The 16,763-nt window shown below is 55.6% G+C and overlaps 1 protein-coding gene across 7 annotated transcripts; it reads left to right on the plus strand.

The window, feature by feature from the left end:
- Nucleotides 1-1,896: 1,896 nt before the first annotated feature.
- ENTPD8 (ectonucleoside triphosphate diphosphohydrolase 8) lies at nucleotides 1,897-14,394 on the plus strand. Of its 7 annotated transcripts, none has more exons than XM_045289322.1 (13): nucleotides 1,898-2,038; nucleotides 3,392-3,481; nucleotides 3,863-3,895; nucleotides 7,730-7,870; nucleotides 10,966-11,110; nucleotides 11,195-11,312; nucleotides 11,943-12,093; nucleotides 12,175-12,334; nucleotides 12,485-12,715; nucleotides 12,799-13,062; nucleotides 13,161-13,271; nucleotides 13,537-13,671; nucleotides 13,758-14,394. In XM_045289322.1, exons 5-13 carry the CDS (start codon nucleotides 10,985-10,987, stop codon nucleotides 13,947-13,949), a joined length of 1,488 nt encoding a protein of 495 aa, XP_045145257.1. In that variant the 5' UTR covers nucleotides 1,898-2,038; nucleotides 3,392-3,481; nucleotides 3,863-3,895; nucleotides 7,730-7,870; nucleotides 10,966-10,984; the 3' UTR covers nucleotides 13,950-14,394. The 7 variants fall into 7 exon arrangements, with proteins under 7 accessions (XP_045145260.1, XP_045145257.1, XP_045145256.1 ...); XM_045289321.1 differs by lacking the exon at nucleotides 3,863-3,895 and adding an exon at nucleotides 5,093-5,187; XM_045289325.1 differs by lacking the exon at nucleotides 3,863-3,895 and having other exon boundaries at nucleotides 1,897-2,038; nucleotides 10,983-11,110.
- The last annotated feature ends 2,369 nt before the right edge of the window (nucleotides 14,395-16,763 follow it).

The raw sequence follows: 16,763 nt of genomic DNA on the forward strand, positions 1-16,763 counted from the left end.
GCTCACCTGGCTCTGAAGTAAACCCAGCCCGCCCTGACTGTGAACTAACTCATCTGGGGCCTGCAGTGCAGAGAGCACCTGAAACCAGCCTGGCTGGACCAGAGAAAGCGGAGGGAGGGGCCTGGGGGACAGCGAAGGGAGCCAGGCCCCTGCAGCAGGGCAGAGGAAGAGACGGGAGCTGAGACCCTGCCTGAGGAAATAGAGATGGAAAGTCTCTCCAGTTTAGCAAACGGCACAATGGGCAGCCTCAAGACGCTGAGTGCCTATGCCCGAAGTGCTGTGCCCTAGACCTATTGGGTTATGCAAGGCTCACAAAGCAGGCCCCCTCGGACCAACACCCCCGCCAGAGCAGTAGACAAGGAGCCAAAGCTTCCAGGGTCCCCTGGCGCTGAGCCAAGCTGGCACCCAAGCAGACCCAGACCCCTGAGCACAACTTCAACTCCTCCTCCTCCTGTCACAGGGCAACACACCCCAATCGGGCTTCCCCTGGTAGAGGCAGGCTCCTGCCGCTCTGCAGTGAGTCCCAGGGGACACCTGCCGGTTCTTATTGTCAGACAAACATCGCACTCATTTGCTGTGCAAGCCCTCAGCACTAGAAGCAGCTTCGCCACCTGGCGAACAATGCCTGCCCAAACCAGCAGGCCCACTAGCCTGCTAGGGCACCTGGGCTTCCCCTGGGGGCCCTCCCTGACCGCCACTGCAGGGCAGACTGGTTCCCCCCACTCAGCCTTCAAGGCCTAAGGCAAGGAAGAGGTGGGGGGGGGAGGGCACTGTGTTTGGAGAGCTGAAAATCTCTCAGGGAATCGAGTCGCTGCAAGCTCCCTACACTGCATTTGATGTCAAGGAGCCCTGAGGGCTCCCTGCCTGACGCTCAGTGCCACTAGGGATCCTTTCCACAATGAAATGCTTAATTACACATCTAAGTACGGGGACATTGTTCTGGTCAGCAGACAATGCTCGCACAATGCAAACACACTGAGCCTCTCTACTGAAGTGGAGAGAGAAATCAGATGTGGATAGGGACACTCGACGTGGTGAACACGTGACCCTGGATTTAACACTACACCCGTCACAATGCCAGAAGGCAAGTTAACTATCGCAAAGGCAGGCAGGAGTCACTGGCTGACGTGGAGCCTGCTCCTTCCTCGGCCAGTCACACAGGCCGGTCCCTTACGTGATAGGGAGGGGGTGATTGCAAAGGGGCTGGGGCTGGGGCGACATTCTTGGGTGACGGAGTTCTTCCGGATATGACTGTGGTGGTGGCCCCAAGGATCTCTGCCACACAGGGAGAAGAAGGCCCACTCAGTTGTGGGCTGGGCACCCACTAGGGATGAGAGGCTGGACTGGACGTTCCTCTCTGTCCCACCCCCGCTGCCCAGCCATCTGACACCCTCCCCCCGCCCCCAGGCTCTGGATGCCCTTTCTCTGGCTCTCTCTGGCCACCTGACTCTCATCTGTCCCCTCGCCAGCTTGCCCTCCCCCTCTTCTCCCCACTGGAGGAGGCCAGAGGGCAAAGTCCATGGGAGGCAGCCAGGCAGGGCTGCCATGGCCAGAACAGGACAGAACCAGTGGGGCCCAGGTCAAAGGAGGATGGGGCTGGGGAACATGGGCGCTGAATGCTTGGGGGCACAGGGAGTCCTCCCCACCCTGTCACCAGAACAGCCCCCTGCTGAGCCTGAGTCTGGCCACAAAGATCCCCTGCCGCCTCCCACCCTAGCCGCCCCTATCTGTTTTGTGTTTCTCTCCCCTCCTCTACCTCCACCTGAGGCCACACCTGATGGCCCCCGGCGTGGCACTGCAGGAGTTAAGGCCAGCAGAGGACACTGGGTAGTGCCAGTGGGAGGACCAGGTGGCCAGTGCCACTTCTGCACACTGCGCTTTCTGTCCTGTCCCCACCCGCCGAGGACCCAAGTCCAGGTGGGTGGTAACTGGGGCGAGGCAGGCCGAGGACAGATGCCTCAGGACAACACACAGCCCAGCCAGAACTTCCTCCTCGCAGCGTTGTTGTTGGCAGCGGCGGCAGCCGATGCCAGCCCAGGTTAGGGGGATGTTCTTGTCCCAAGGGTGTCTTATCCCCAGGGGACTGGCCTGTCCCTACCTCGAGGGGGCTGGCTGGTCCTGGTAGCAGGCTGCTCTCATCCTTACACCTGCCCAGGGACTCAGGCTGGGGTCTGGTCTGCCGTTGCCCCATGGGGTGGTGGGAGCTGTGTCTCCACGTGGTCCTGCAACTGCAGGAGGGCCACTGGCCCGGAACACAGCCTGCTGTGGTGGCGGCTGCACTTCCCCTCTGCTCTGAGGTCTCCGTGTCCCCTGAGAGTGGGACGCCAACCCCACAGGGCAGCCTCCAGGACCACGAGCCAGCCCCACCCCAAAGTGCATCTGGGGTTGGGGTACACCCTGTCCAAAGCTGGGGTGACACCTGTGGTGGTGTCAGCACCCTTGAAGGACCTTCAGTGACACACCCGTGTCTAGTTTCTGGGTGAGTTCTGGGCAGTGGCACCTGAAGAGGGAGCAGGAAGGGCAGCACTGGGGAAGAGTCACCCTTCTCGGCGCCTCTAGGGGCTTAGGGTGAAAATATGGCGCCCCACTTCCCCAGGCTGCTGCAGCCCCACACGGGCCAGAGCACAGAGCACAGAAGCCCCTGAGCCTGCTGCCGGCTGCCTTCCAGGCTGCCTTGGCCAGCTGCAGAGCACCCATCGCAGGCCAGCAACACCGGTCCAGGATCAGATTAGAGGAATCCAAGGTTTTAGTTTCCAAACAGAAAGCAGGTTTCTTTGATGAGAATCTCCTGCATGAAGGGCCCTTGACTGAGCTGACCTGTCCACGGGACCCCAGCAGACGTTGATCGTTGGCTTATGCAGACGGATACCAAGGAGAAACTAGACCCTGGCAGTCATGAGGGGTCATCTGTAATCCTCCCAGGTCAGCTTGGCCTTGGGCACCACGGAGGCCAGGGGTCCAGGCCAGCTCCACCTGAGCTCAGAGCCAGGAGTCCCCGAGAGCTGAGAAATCCCAGCTCCTCTTCCTGAGGGGATGCCACTAGGGGTGTGGGGGGCGGCAGGGGGTGCTGGGAAAGCGTCACCAGATTCAGAGGGACAAGTTGACCCTTCAGGTGTGAAAGGACCAATGGCTGGAGGAGTCGAGGGGTGGCCTGTGTTGCAGGATATCATGCAATGTGGCTGTACTCACTCCCTGTCATCAAGTCTGCCCTGACTCAGCCACTGTATCGCACTGAGGGTACAGCCACCCCTTGGGGCTTCACAGATGCTGAATTTTCATGGGAGCAGACAGTCTCATCTTCCTCCCGAGAAACAGCTGATGGGTTTGAACGCCTGGTCTTCCTGTCCAACTTGTAACTCACAACAACACTGGGTCTTTCTGGCTCAATTAGCCGCAGTTTTAGGGACACCAACAGAGGGAGTGGGCGAGACTGCAAATAAGATGCCTGTGGTCCCCAGGGGAGCAGACACGTGCTGCTAAGGTAAGGTGACCAGATTTCTGCATTGCTAAAGTGGGACACCATTGACGGGGGTGGGGGGGTGGCTCTTGATGAAAAATTTGGTCTATATGGAGCAACAAAAATTTTCATAGAACGTAAAAATAGTATTGTAATATTTTAAAAATTTCAACATAAGTACAATTTACATATATAATACATTTAAAAACTGTGTATAGTATTATTTTACTCTTTGGCATATTTCTCATTTGAGTGAATTTTTTTTTAGTAGATTGCTGTCATTGCTTAAAAGGTCATGAAATTTTTCACAAGAATTCGTTAAATTATATTTCACACATAAAATGGCTTTCAAAGTCTCAACACTTAATTGTGATTTTTCTGATCTCCACACTTTATTTACCGTAGGAAAAACGCGTTCAGTCGCAGCATTAGTTCCTGGTAAGGACGGCGCGTATTCCACAAATTTTAGTGCATTATTGTATGGAACATGGCTTGTTTCAAAAAGATGAAATATTTCTAGCCATTTGTTCTCTATTGTGATTTTTGCTGATGCCCAAGATTTAACCTTTTCCTTATCAATTTTTTAAAAAATAATGATACCTCATCAGAAAGATCATTTTCGGAAATATTATTATATGGGAAATTTTGAGTAATATGATCAAGTGATTTTTGCACATCATTCCAGTACTGTCTGCTAAATTCAAGAAAATTTATGTATTTATGAAATAAATAAATAAATTACTTACCTAAATTATCTGAATAGCTGATTTGTTGACATCACTTGTTTAACTAGCACTAGCACGCAGTATGATGTGTACCATCTGAGAGACAGCTACAAAATGTTTTCGTCGTAGCCAATGCCAAAAAATGCCATTGTTCATTAAGTCCAAACAATGGTGGTTGAATTCTAACAACTGATCAACAGTGCGAACTTTGATAAGCAGTTCTCGATAATCAGTTCTCAACAATTATTTGTTATTATTAAACTTTAACATTATAAAATTAACAAAAATAATATAAAACTCATACCCTGGCAAAATAGCCACATGGCAGCCGAAAACCGTATATTCCCTTCCTGTTCTCCCGCCGTTCCCTAGCTTGTCGTGCATTCTTTCCAAAAATCGGGACTTTTTAAAAACGCCTTGGGATGCAAGACAAATTGTTAAAAATTGGACTACTGTCCCGCCAAAAGCGGGACATCTGGTCCCCTTATGCTAAGGCCAATGAGTCGAATGGAGTCCGTGATGGGCAGGGTTATCTGCCCGGCTGGCTGGGCCCTGATTCCCAGTGGTTTGGCCCTTATGCAATGGCATCGTCACCCACCCTTTGGAGGTCTGCTGTCACTGTCCTTGATCCTGGGGGTTGTTGGTGATCGTCCACTGGGCGGTGTGCTGTCCATCCTTGCCGGCTGCCTGGAATTGTGCTCCCATTCAGAATGGGTCGTCGTTATGTTCATGAATCAGGATGGTCGTGGGACGCAGCTGGCGTTACCAGCTACCCAGAGCGAGTGACTCAAATCAACAGGGACCCCCCCTTGTTCAAGCCACACCCTCGCACTGCCTGGCATTTCCTTGAAACCATTGGTGACGTCATCCTATATCTTGCTCAGGCAAAGTTCCTTCTCTTGTTCTGCAGCCTGCACCCGCTTTGTCACCCCCTGACCTCCGGGTCTGGAGTCAACATTCCACCTTCTGACCTCATTGCCAGCTTCCTGTTCGATGACCCGCGAGGTGTGCTTCTTCAGCCCCTGCAGCCACGATGTGCAAGGAGAGCCTTCAGTCTGGCAGCTGACCGATGGTTGGAGGCATGCCAGCTTCCACCACTTTAAGGGCTCGTGAGCTTTGTGGGGCATCACAGTATGTGACAGCACCCAAAGATCAGAGAGAGGGTCTGAGGCCATGTGCTGTGGGAGAGGGTGGCACCAGCTCTATGCTGATCCTTGTCCAATCAATTAGCCACTCAAGTTGGCTGTGCAGAAAGCGTAGCTTAGACCCTTCAGAAGCACACTGAAGTAGCCACCTCGTTTTCAGACAGCCTCGGGAGGGTGGTCAAACATGGATGTGCAAGCAGGTGGCAAGGCCATCATGCCAGTTGGTAGGTTGGGCAGGAGTCCCAGAAGGGGGACTCTATGGTACCCCCACATAGGGCATTTCCATTTCCAAGGAGTTTATTCAAAGTTTAGGATTCTCCAGCTCAGTAGACCTCGGGGAAGGAGCCCCCTGTTGCTTGGCATTGTGTCGTCTGCACTGATTGAATGTGGCAGAGGCAGGGCGGTGCGGCTGGTGGGCATCTTATGCGTCTGACCACCCTCTGGAGCTACGTCTCCTGTCAGGTGGGCCTTTCACCACTTCTGTGCCTGGCACCTGCTCTAATGGCCTTTTAACAACTAGCCCAAACCCTTGGCTCTCTGAGGCTTATGGCGACTGAGATTCCCAAACTCGACCATTCCTGGGACAGAGGTTTATACAAACTCCTGCCCCTAGCCATGGTGGATTCTTGCAAGACCAGCAGCAAAGCAAAACAAAACAAACCCAGATTCTTCAATAAGCCTGGATGGGCGCACCCCAAGAAAGCAGAGCTCAGAACTCAAGAGGCTGTTCCCGAGAAGCTGCCGAGTGGGAGTGGGGAGTTGTCAGAGCCCTGTCCTCAAGTCCTCTGGAGCTGTTGCGGGTAACACAGCTTCAAATCCTGTTTTGTGCCCCAAGAGATGTCCGAGAGCAAGCCCGCATCTCCATCAGCATTAAAGGCAAGGGTTCCATGGCAGGAAGAGGACCGCTGGAACTGGGCTAGCACACGCAGCGGGACTCACTAAGACGCTCTGAACTTCTGAGGAGGAGACCAACCTTCAAACAGGAAAGCGGGGAGGGGTTTCGCCAGCACAGCTGTGGGACTCAGGGTGAAATCGCAGCAAGCTGAAATCGTGCACGGTGCGCTGCTTCAGCACCTAGCACAGGTTTCCTGGGGCAGACGCGGTACACAGTGCATGCGCTTTTCTTGAGGTCTGCTGTGAAAACAGTCTTCTGAATTATCTGTACGGGTTCTTGTCCCCGCTCTTGTTTGCTAAGAGTGGTTAACGTTCTCATGAAGCTGCAGTCTTCTTCCTCGGGAAGATGCCTCAGGGGGAGCCAACAGCAACGCCCACCCAAGTATCACTGCCTTCCTGGTGTTGCCACCTGGTACCGGCTGGATGCAGCAGAGTTGTTGTTGGGCGCCACACACTGGGTCCCAGCCCATCGCGACCCTGCACACAACACAAGGAAACACTGCCTGTGCGTGGGCCGTCCTCACAGTTGTTCCTACCCCGAGCCGAGCCCATGGTTGCGGCTGTGGTGTCAGCACATCTCATGAGGGCTCTTCCGCCTCTTCACTGCCCCTCCTCTTTACCACGCATGAGGGCCTTCTCCAGGGACTGGGCTTTCTTGACAGTATGTCCAAAGTCTGTAAGATGAAGCGTTGGCATCCTTGCCTTGAAGGAGCACTCGGGCAGAGTCGAATGCTCGGCTGGGATCCTGAAGCTGTACATCTTTGTGGAAGCAGAAAGCCTCATCTTTCTCACTCAGCATGGCTGGGGGGTTCACACTGCTGACCTTGTGGTTATCAGCCCAGAGTAACCCAGGGCGCCACCGGGAGGATTTGTTGTTGTGAGGTACACAAGTCGTGGTGACTCATGAGTGGCGACATCATGAAGCACTGCCCTGTGCCATCCTCACAATTGTTCTTATGTTGCGCCCCTTGTTAGAGCCATGGTGTCAAATCCATCTCGTCAAGGGCCTTCCACTTTACGGAGCAGATGTCCTTCTCTGGGGACTGTTCTGAGAGTGGACAAGTTGAATTCAACAATAGAACTTTGATTCAAACCCAGGGCAGTGATATCAGCCATCCCAAGCCTTAGAATACCCTAACACAGTCATAGCCGACCGGCTTCTGTGAAGGACTTGCAATCTGTTCTCTGACAGCAACTCCTTAATTCTTGAAAATATGGGCAAGACGTTTTTCCTAAAGAATCCTTTAAAGTCATTGTGATGGTTAGGTTTATTATGCCAACTAGGCTTCTATAGGAATATGTGGGCAGAGTTTAATCAGGTCACAAATTGATTGGAGGGAGACAAGATCATGGCTTTCCAAGGCCAGCCCCCTTCTCTCCTTCTTCCTGGTGATTGGACCAGCAGCACTGCTGCTTGAGCTAGTTCTTTGCCTCAACTGTGTGCTGCACTACCTGTGGGCCAAGCCAACATGTGGATTGTGTTCCCTTGCCCTGCCCTGCATCACTAGAGCTTGAGGTGCCTTTGAGACCTGCTTCGCCACACTACTGGTGGATCGTGTAGACGGGCATACATCACTAAAGTTTGAGACCCCATCCGGGCTGCTTCACTGCACTCCTGCGCTACTGACTGTTGCTGCCTGAAATTCCACGTGAGTTGAAGGACCTTTAGTATATTCATTGCTCCATGAAAATGAGTTGAACTGAGCCCTCTGTACTGCTGTGTGGACTTATTAGCTGTTATATTCCTTCTCGCTGTAGAAACCTATCCTTTATATATATGAGGGAGTACCCAAAAAATAAAACAAACAAAAAACAAAAAAAGCTCCGCTGGGTGGAGCTTTTGTAGTGTGCATTTTCCCTGCTAAGCAAGCATTGAGCTACTCACTCTGAGTTAGTGCAACTGTGGCGTTGCCAGGGAAGTTTCTCTGGTCACAGTGAATTTTTTGGTAAAAGCAGTTTTGCTCAAACCTCACTTTTTTGTGACGGTCGATTTAAGAGAACGGCGTGTGGCTGTGACATTGTGTTTCCTGCTTGGGAAACTGTTTTGGTGTTGAACACGGCTTACAAGGACAGCGCTGTGGGAAAAACTCAAGTGTACGAGTGTTTTCTCATTTCGATGTTGATTGATGACAAACCTTGTGTGGGGAGAAGGAAAGGGGTTCCCCACAAATTATCACAGGCCCGGTAGGCGCAATTGTACAGTGATAATAAGTAAAGATTATAGTAAAGTCATAGAGAGCATGAGAGGTAGAAGAGTCAAGTAATGGAGTCAGACACAATTTATAGTAGCATGCTCACCTCAGCCCCGATGGTGGTCCTCATGGGGGGAACCTGGCCACGAGAGCAGGAGCAGCCTCGGGGACTGAGAACCGGGGAGAGCTCTTCTGGCCCAAGAGCCAGAGAGGGCCCCAGGAAGCCAGGACCTGGGAGAGCTTCCTGGGCCGTGGGGACCGAGGAGAGCTTTTTCTTTATTCGAACCCAGAATTATCTCTTTAGGGGGACATGATTACAGGTAACCACACATCACAGGATGGGACAGTACAATAGGCATACACATTGTAGGAAGGGGATGTATGGTAGGCATAAGCGTAACAGGAAGGGGATGAGCTAGGGGTGTGCCCATAGGAATGGGAAGGTCTAGGGGTATACATGTGACAAGATGGGCGGACCCTAGATTCATGATGGCAGCCTAACCTTGGTCATCCTTGGGCGGGTCTGACCTCTCTGGTGTCTCCTACAAGGAAACAGACAGCTACTATCCTTATCAGAAGGGAATGGGCCCTACTTGTGGGATAAACAGTGGTGTCTGCTTGCTCTAGATGGCTGATAGCTCTTAGGGAGAATGACCCCCGATCTATTCTTAATGACCTCCAAGTGTATAGTCAGTCATTCACAAGCAGCTAAGTCTGGCATATATTTGGGGGAGACAACTTGGGAGAAATCCTTCTGTTTCCCACAACCTCGGTTCCAGAACCCATGAAAATGCCAACTTGTAGTGTATTTGGAGTTTGTTCCTCCAGGTCAGACTGTTAATCAAGCTTTCTATTTAGAGGTTCTGAAAAGATTGTGTCAACAGCATGCAAGAAAAAAAGGCCTTGGCACATGGCACCTGGGGGACTAGTTTTGCCACCACAACAATGCACCTGCTCACAAAGCCATCTCAGTGCACCAGTTTGGGACACAAAACAAAATGCCTCTCTGTGGGAAAAAGAAGGATTTCTCTCAAGCTGTCTCCCCCAAATATATGCCAAACTTAGCTGCTTGAGAATGACTATACACTTGGAGGTCATCGGAGTAGATCAGGGGTCATTCTCCCTAAGAGCTATCAGCCATCTAGAGCAAGCAGTCATCGTTGTTTATCCCACAACAAGTAGGGCTCACCCCCTTCTGATAAGGATAGTAGTTGTCTGTTTCCTTGTAGGAGACACCAGAGAGGTCAAACCCACCCAAGGATGACCAAGGTTAGGCTGCCATCATGAATCTAGGGTCCGCCCATCTTGTCACATGTATACCCCTAGATCTTCCCATTCCTATGGGCACACCCCTAACTCATCCCCTTCCTGTCACACTTATGCCTATCATATATCCCCTTCCTAAGATGTGTATGCCTATTGTACTGCCCCTTCCTGTGACATGTGGTTACCTGTAACCATGCCCCCCTAAGGAGATATAACCCTTGGTTAGCAATAAAGGTGGGGCTCCCCCCACGAGGACCACCATCGGGGCTGAGGCGAGCATGCTACCATGAATTGTGTCTGAATCCATTAATTCAATCTCTCCTCTATCTCTCATGCTCTCTATGACTTTACTGTAATCTTTACTTATTATCGCTGTACAATTGTGCCTACTGGATCTGTGATGATTTGTTTGGGACTCTCCTCTCCCCACACCTCTCTTGCCCCACACACCTTGCTCCGTGCAACTTCTTTTTATTTCTGCAAATGAAAAGGGACACAAAAGACCAGCTATTTGACTACATAGAAGAGGGGAAGGAAAAAAAATAGGGAGATGTCAGCCATGCACACAGATGAATTTGAAAAACTTTTCCAAGAATGGAATCGCAGATTTGACAAATGTATTAAGTGTAATGGGGAGTACTTTGAAAGTGACAAGCTTGTTTAATTTTTTAAAATTTAAATACATAGCTTTGACAATAATCCAGGTTTGGGGGTACCCCCTCATATATAATCACAAGTCTCCTGGTTTTGTTTCTCTAGAGAACCCTGCCCAACAGTCATCATTGCCCACAGATAAAATGATTCGTTTTCCTTTTATTCACCTTAAATTATTTGATCTCAAGCTACTCTTCAAACCTATCTGAAAACAATTGCTATGAGGCACTGCTTTAAGTTAATGATAACCTAAGTCCTGCCATTGAGTTGATAGCAATTCATTGCAACCCGATTGACAGAGCAGAACTGCCCCTGCGGGTTTCTGAGGCTGTAAATCTTTATGGGAGTAGAAAGCCTATCTTTCTCCTTTAAAGCAGCTGGTAGTTTGGAACTGCTGACCCTGAAGATAGCAGCCCAGTCTGTAGCCCACAACTGAGCTGCCACCAAGCCTCCTGTAAAACTGAGTAAAAAGCAGTACAGTAGCCTGAAAACGGAGTTTGGCCTGCGCCCTGAGCAAAGGGCTCCCTCCCTTGTGCCGAGCACCTGGACATGGAAGTGCCAGAGGCCCTGCTCCAGGAGCCAGGGAGGAGCAGCAGGGCTGGGCTGTGCTCAAGCTGTCCCCACCCCTGTAGGCCCAGCGCCACACTCGGCATGGGGCTCTCTTGGAAGGAGAAAGTCCGCACCGCCCTGCTGGTGGCTGCAGCCGCCATGGGCCTCACTGCCCTCATCCTTGTCCTGGTGGAGGCCACCAGCATCCTCCTGCCTGCAGAAACCAAGGTGAGCCAGCTGTCCTGGAGTGAGGGGCATGGGCTGAGGTGACACTCACCTGTGCCCTCCTGACACCCCCCCCCCCAACTCTAGTTCGGGATCGTGTTTGATGCTGGCTCCTCCCACACGTCCCTCTTCCTGTACAAGTGGCCAGCGGACAAGGAGAATGATACGGGTGTGGTCAGCCAGGCACTGGCCTGCCAGGTGAAAGGTCAGTGGGCAGTAGGGGTCCCCAGCTGCCAGGGGGACCCTGCAGGCGGTAGGGTGGTGGGAAGCCAGGTGAGGAGCAGAGCCCTCCACTGAAGATCAGAGGGGCCCAGGGCATGCCCAAGACTGAGTGACAGCCTGTGTGCGCCCCAAGGGCTCTAGGAGACCCCCTCTTGCCTGTCTGTCCTCCCTGCCGCTGCCTCCCAGCAGAGACCCTGCCAGCTGGCCCTCAGAGCCCTGTGAAGCCAGGAAAGGCCTGACCACTGGGCACTGCAGCTGCAGGGTCTTCTCTAGCTTGGGGAGTGGGGGAGCAGGTTCCAAGCCCAGGTGTTGGGGTGTGACTTCCTGAACTCTCAAAGCCCCTGGTGGCATAGGAGCGCCATGGTTGGGGGTCACTTGCCTTCCCTCTCTGCCTCTGCACCCATGTGGCTTCTCTTCCAGGTAGGTTACCTGATAGGCAAGGTAAGCACAAATAAGGCCATGCTTACAGTCTTATAAAGACAGGTGAATTTAGGGGATCCTGCAAGCCACCATGTTTACACCGGAGTCCCTCCATTTGTCACCTGCAGCTACCTGTCTCAGCAGGACCCTAGCACAGGTGGTGGCCCCAACCTGGCCCAGCCCTCTGTTCCAGGGCCCGGGATCTCCTCATATGTGGATGACCCCTCCCTGGCCGGTGAGAGCCTGCGGGGCTGCCTGGAGGAGGCGCTGGCGATCATCCCCGAGAGCCAGCGCCGGGAGACGCCCACCTTCCTGGGGGCCACGGCGGGCATGCGGCTGCTGCGGTGAGGACCCACGAGTGGCGTCCCCTGCGATGGAGTGCGGGCGGTGGGGCTCCAGCTAACCCGGACCCTCTCTCTGTTCAGCTGGAAGAACAGCTCACAGGCAGAAGGTGTCCTGGCCGGAGTCTCCCGGGTGCTCGGCCAGGCCCCGGTGGACTACCGGGGCGCCACCATCCTGGCAGGCCTGGACGAAGGCGTCTTTAGCTGGGTCACCATCAACTACGTGCTGGGGATGCTGCTGACGGTGCCGCGGGGACCAGGGGGGCCGATGCAGGGGAGGGGGCTGAGTGGGGACAGGGGAAAGCAAGGGCAATGGGCGGTCAGGCTCGGAGGGTAGGCGGGCGGGGGCTCCAAGCCAGGCCCGCAAGTCTGAGCGAGCCCTGTCTGTGGTCAGTATTCCTTCTCTGGCCAGTGGGTTCGGCCCCCCGAGGCGACGCTGGTGGGCGCCCTGGACATGGGCGGGGCGTCCACGCAGATCTCCTTCGTGCCTGGAGGCCCCATCACGGACCCAAACACGCAGGCCTCCCCGCACCTCTACGGCTATACCCACCGCGTCTACTCGCACAGCTACCTGTGTTTCGGCCGTGACCAGATGCTGAGCCGCCTGCTGGCCCGGCTGGTGCAGGTGGACGGGGCGGGGCCGGAGCGGGCCGCGGGGCGGGGCCGGCAGGGCGGGGCGCGCCCTGAGCTCAAGCCCTCTCCTCGCAGGATAGCCCGTCCGGCCCGGTCCGCCATCCCTGCTACCACAGCGGCTACCTCGCCACGCGGGCCCTGGCGCCCTTGTTCGAGTCTCCGTGCGTGGAGGGCACTCCGCCCCCGGGTGCGCCACAGAACCTCACGGTGGAGGGCGCGGGCAACCCCGGGACGTGCGCCCAGGTCATCAGCAGCCTCTTCAACTTCTCCAGCTGCCAGGGCCTCAAGGACTGTGCCTTTAACGGGGTCTACCAGCCCCCGGTGCAGGGCCGCTTCTATGTGAGCCTCCCCTCCCACTGCCCTGACCCGGGTGGGGTGGGGTCCCTGCAGGGCGACACCCCTGGAGCAGGGTGCCCACGGTGTGCCCCCACCCCCAGGCTTTCTCCAACTTCTACTACACCTTGCACTTCCTGAACCTTACCTCGGGGCAGCCGCTGACCGAGGTCAACAGCACCATCTGGGAGTTCTGCCTGCGGCCCTGGAAGCTGGTGAGGGGTGAGGGATAGGGGGCAGCTCCCACCCAGCTCCTCCGGGCTTTAGCTGTGGCCTAGAGGGGCGGCCAAAGAGTCTCAGGTTCCTTGGGCCTTCGTCCAGCCCCTCTGGGCAGTGTGGCCAGCAGCGTTAGAGGCTTCCCAGGCTGTGGGCTTCTCTGGGCTCCTGACTTCACCCCTGCTGCCACCCTCAACCTGGCCCAGAGGTGGGGCCATCCATTGCTGGACAGGCCCCCCCACTGATGCCTGGGCCGGGCCCCAGGTGGTGGCCAGCTACCCAGAGCACTCACCGTGGCTGCGTGACTACTGTGCTTCAAGCCTGTACATCCTCACCCTGCTGACTGAGGGCTACGGTTTCTCGGAGGGGACCTGGGCCAGCATCGAGTTCCGCAGACAGGTGAGCACTAGCCCCACCTGGCCTGGCTTCGGTGAGTCGGGGCTTGGGGAGGTGCCCTGCAGCCCTGACCGCATGATTGTCCCCAGGCTAGCGGGACCGACATCGGCTGGACGCTGGGCTACATGCTGAACCTGACCAACATGATCCCTGCAGAGGCGCCGGTCCTGAAGCAGGCCCAGAGCTACAGCGTCTGGGTGGCCAGCGCTGTCTTTGTGGCGTTGACCCTTGGTGCCGTTCTTGGGGTTGTGGCTGTGGGGCTCCTCAGGCCCCGGGAGTAGGACCTGGGGAAGCACCCAAGACTGCAGGTGGAGCCAGGGTCCCTGCCAAGCCCCTGCTTCCAACCCTCCCCTCGTGTCCTTGTTCAGTGCGCTCTGCCTTGGAAGTCAGCTGGCAGTGGGCAGGCTCTCAGCCCTGAGTCTGCTCCCAAACAACCTGGACACTCTCCGCCTGGCGCCCGACTCTGCAGTTCCCCAGGACCTAGGATGCTGCTGCCAGCCTGTACTGGGCATGGCTGAGCAGACTGGGTGCAGGGACCAGCCACAACCCTGGGAGCACCCACTACGTGTCCTTGCCCCATGAGCAACCACGCATGTCCCAGCCCCTTCCTGTGCATGTCCCAGGCACCACTGTGTGGCCACAGCAGTGACCAGGACTCGGAAAGGCTAGGACCTCGGGCGGGGACACGAACTGCACAGATCAATAAACCCAGCCTTGGTGTGTGAAGATGCGGCTGCCTTTGGGGCACAGGTGGGGATGGGGCGTGGAAAGCAAGATGCTGCCCTCCAAGGTTGCCTGTTGGAGTCACCTCCAGAACTTCAGTGTCAGGGGTCCAGCAGACAGCCAGGCCTGTCCTGCCCACCCTGTGACACAGAATCCCTGAGAGTGCACATGTGGCTTGTGTGTGTGCACAACGCAGGTCTCCCCGAGGAAGACAGTGTCTGGGACACCGCAGGCTGAGTGTCTGCGCAAAGGCTGGGGGTCAGAGCACACGGCCAGTAAGGGGTGGGGTGGTGAGGTCTGACCTGCAATCACCTTGTAGTTTTCCTTAGGGGGAAGGGGCAGAGGTGGAGGCTGGCAGACAGAAAGGGGCCCTGCAGCCACTGCACCACTCCCCTGACACCTTTGGCCCCTCTCTGTCCTCACGACCGTCCTAGCTGTGTGACTTCAGCATTAATGTGACTTGGGGACAGGGCTGAAGCCTGGCAGGTAGGCGTGACTGCTGGCCACCTGGAAGGACTGTCCTGCCCCTCCTGGGTGGGAACTACTCCCAAGGTGCCATCAGACCCCTCCGTCTCCAAGTCTGCCCACTGGCCACATGGGGAGGGGGCTGGTGGTCTTACTCATGCCCTCTGAGGTTCCCCAACACACCCTGGGGCTGGGCTGGACTAGGGCTGGGGCTGGGCATCATCGCAGCCCTCCCGCCACGCCTTGTCCATGGCAGAGGGTATTGCAAAGATGCCCACTTACCATCCAGGCTCTGTGCCCAGGCAGCTCTGACCCTTGGGTGGGCTCCTGGCCCCCAGACAGCTACTCTGTACTCCTGCAACCCCCAGCTATGTTTGGGCCAGCTTGAAGTCTGCCAAGGCTTCCTGGAACCTGCGGGCAGCTGGGAACAGTCCCCTGAGGTGGCAGAGACCCAGGCGGTGCCCACTCTGATTTGGATGCCTGCAGGCAGGTCGTGCTGGTCAGCTGGCTCGGCCTTAGCAAGGGCAAGCACCTGGGTCCTGGCAGTGCGTCACTAGCTAAGCTGGCTCAGGAAGGGCCACATCCTGGGAGCAGAAGGTCATGTCTCGGTTCCTAAGTGACTGCGTTCATCCCCTGGGTCTGACTCAACTTCCTGGGCACCCCACTTACCTGTCTGGGCCCATGAACCCCACCCTCAGACCCTCCTCTGAGCCCAGAGAAGACGTGGTGGCATCACGTCGCCAACTTAAAGGGGACCAGAGAGAATCCAGATGAGCAGCCTCAGTCCAAGGCTGGCTCTTCCCGAGAAAGAATCACCCTGCTCACCGATGTGCCCTGGGCACTGGCCCTCTCTGTGGGTTTAGTCATTCACTGGGCACTGGCCCTCTCTGCGGTTTGATTATGCCCTGCAGTGACCATGCGGTCAGCTCACAGACTGCAGTTTATTGGGGAAGCATCAGATTACAATGCTGGACCAGGATCTGCTTGGAGGGGACAGGACAACCAAGAACGTCTTCTCTTGGCCCTCGGTCTTCAGCTCCCAGTGTTCTGTGCCTGGTTTCTGTTCTCTGTGGGCACGTGTTACAAGCTCTTAAGTTTTGCCCACGGTGCCCACTCTGCCAGCAAAGCCCCCTACTCAGTCCTCACTGCAGGCAGAGCGAGCACCGAGCCTGTGCACCCATGTGCCCATGCTGCTGCTGGCTTTGGGTGTGCTATGCTCCTGGCTCTTCTTCGGGCTGGTAGTGAAGCCCACCACCCCCACCCCACCCCCGCCTCTCTGGGGCTCAGTGGGTTAGTGGAGCTGCCAGGCCCCCTTTGTGCCACAAGCACCGTTTGCACATCAGATGCCTTTGCGTCAAGTCCGCCTCAGCCACCAATGTCGTCCTTGTCACTGCTGGGTGTTGTGGCCATTTCCAACTCACAGCGACCCAGTGTCCACAGGAAGACATGCCACCTGCTCCTGCGCCCCCTCACCGCTGCCTGCGTGTCATGCTGGAGCCCATGGCCGCAGAGGCTGTCCATCTCTCCTGCGGAGGGCTCCCTCTCTTTGGCTGCCCTTCTCCAGGGACTGGTCTCTCCTGACAACACACCCACAGGCCTTGAGATGAAGTCTCACTGTCCTTGCCTCTGAAGAGTGGTCCGGCTGCCCTTCTTGTGAGACAGGTCTGTTTGTTCCTCTGGCCTCGTTCCACAGGGGTACCTTCCAGAGTCTGCCCCAGCACTTTCATTCAAACGTGCTGACTCTGCTCTCCTCTCCTTGGTTCACTGCTCCGCTTTCAGATGAAGACGAGGGGATTGAAAACACCATCGCCTGCGCCAGGCACACCGCTGTCGGGGGTTCCCAACACTGGAACGGGTCCTCAGGAGCGACTTTGTGATTGTGGGAAATATTAAAGCCAGAGAGACAG

The sequence above is a fragment of the Echinops telfairi genome, unplaced genomic scaffold (assembly GCF_000313985.2).
Source record: "Echinops telfairi isolate 266 unplaced genomic scaffold, ASM31398v2 ScPeMD7_25;HRSCAF=90, whole genome shotgun sequence".
NCBI classification, from domain to species: Eukaryota; Metazoa; Chordata; class Mammalia; order Afrosoricida; family Tenrecidae; genus Echinops; species Echinops telfairi.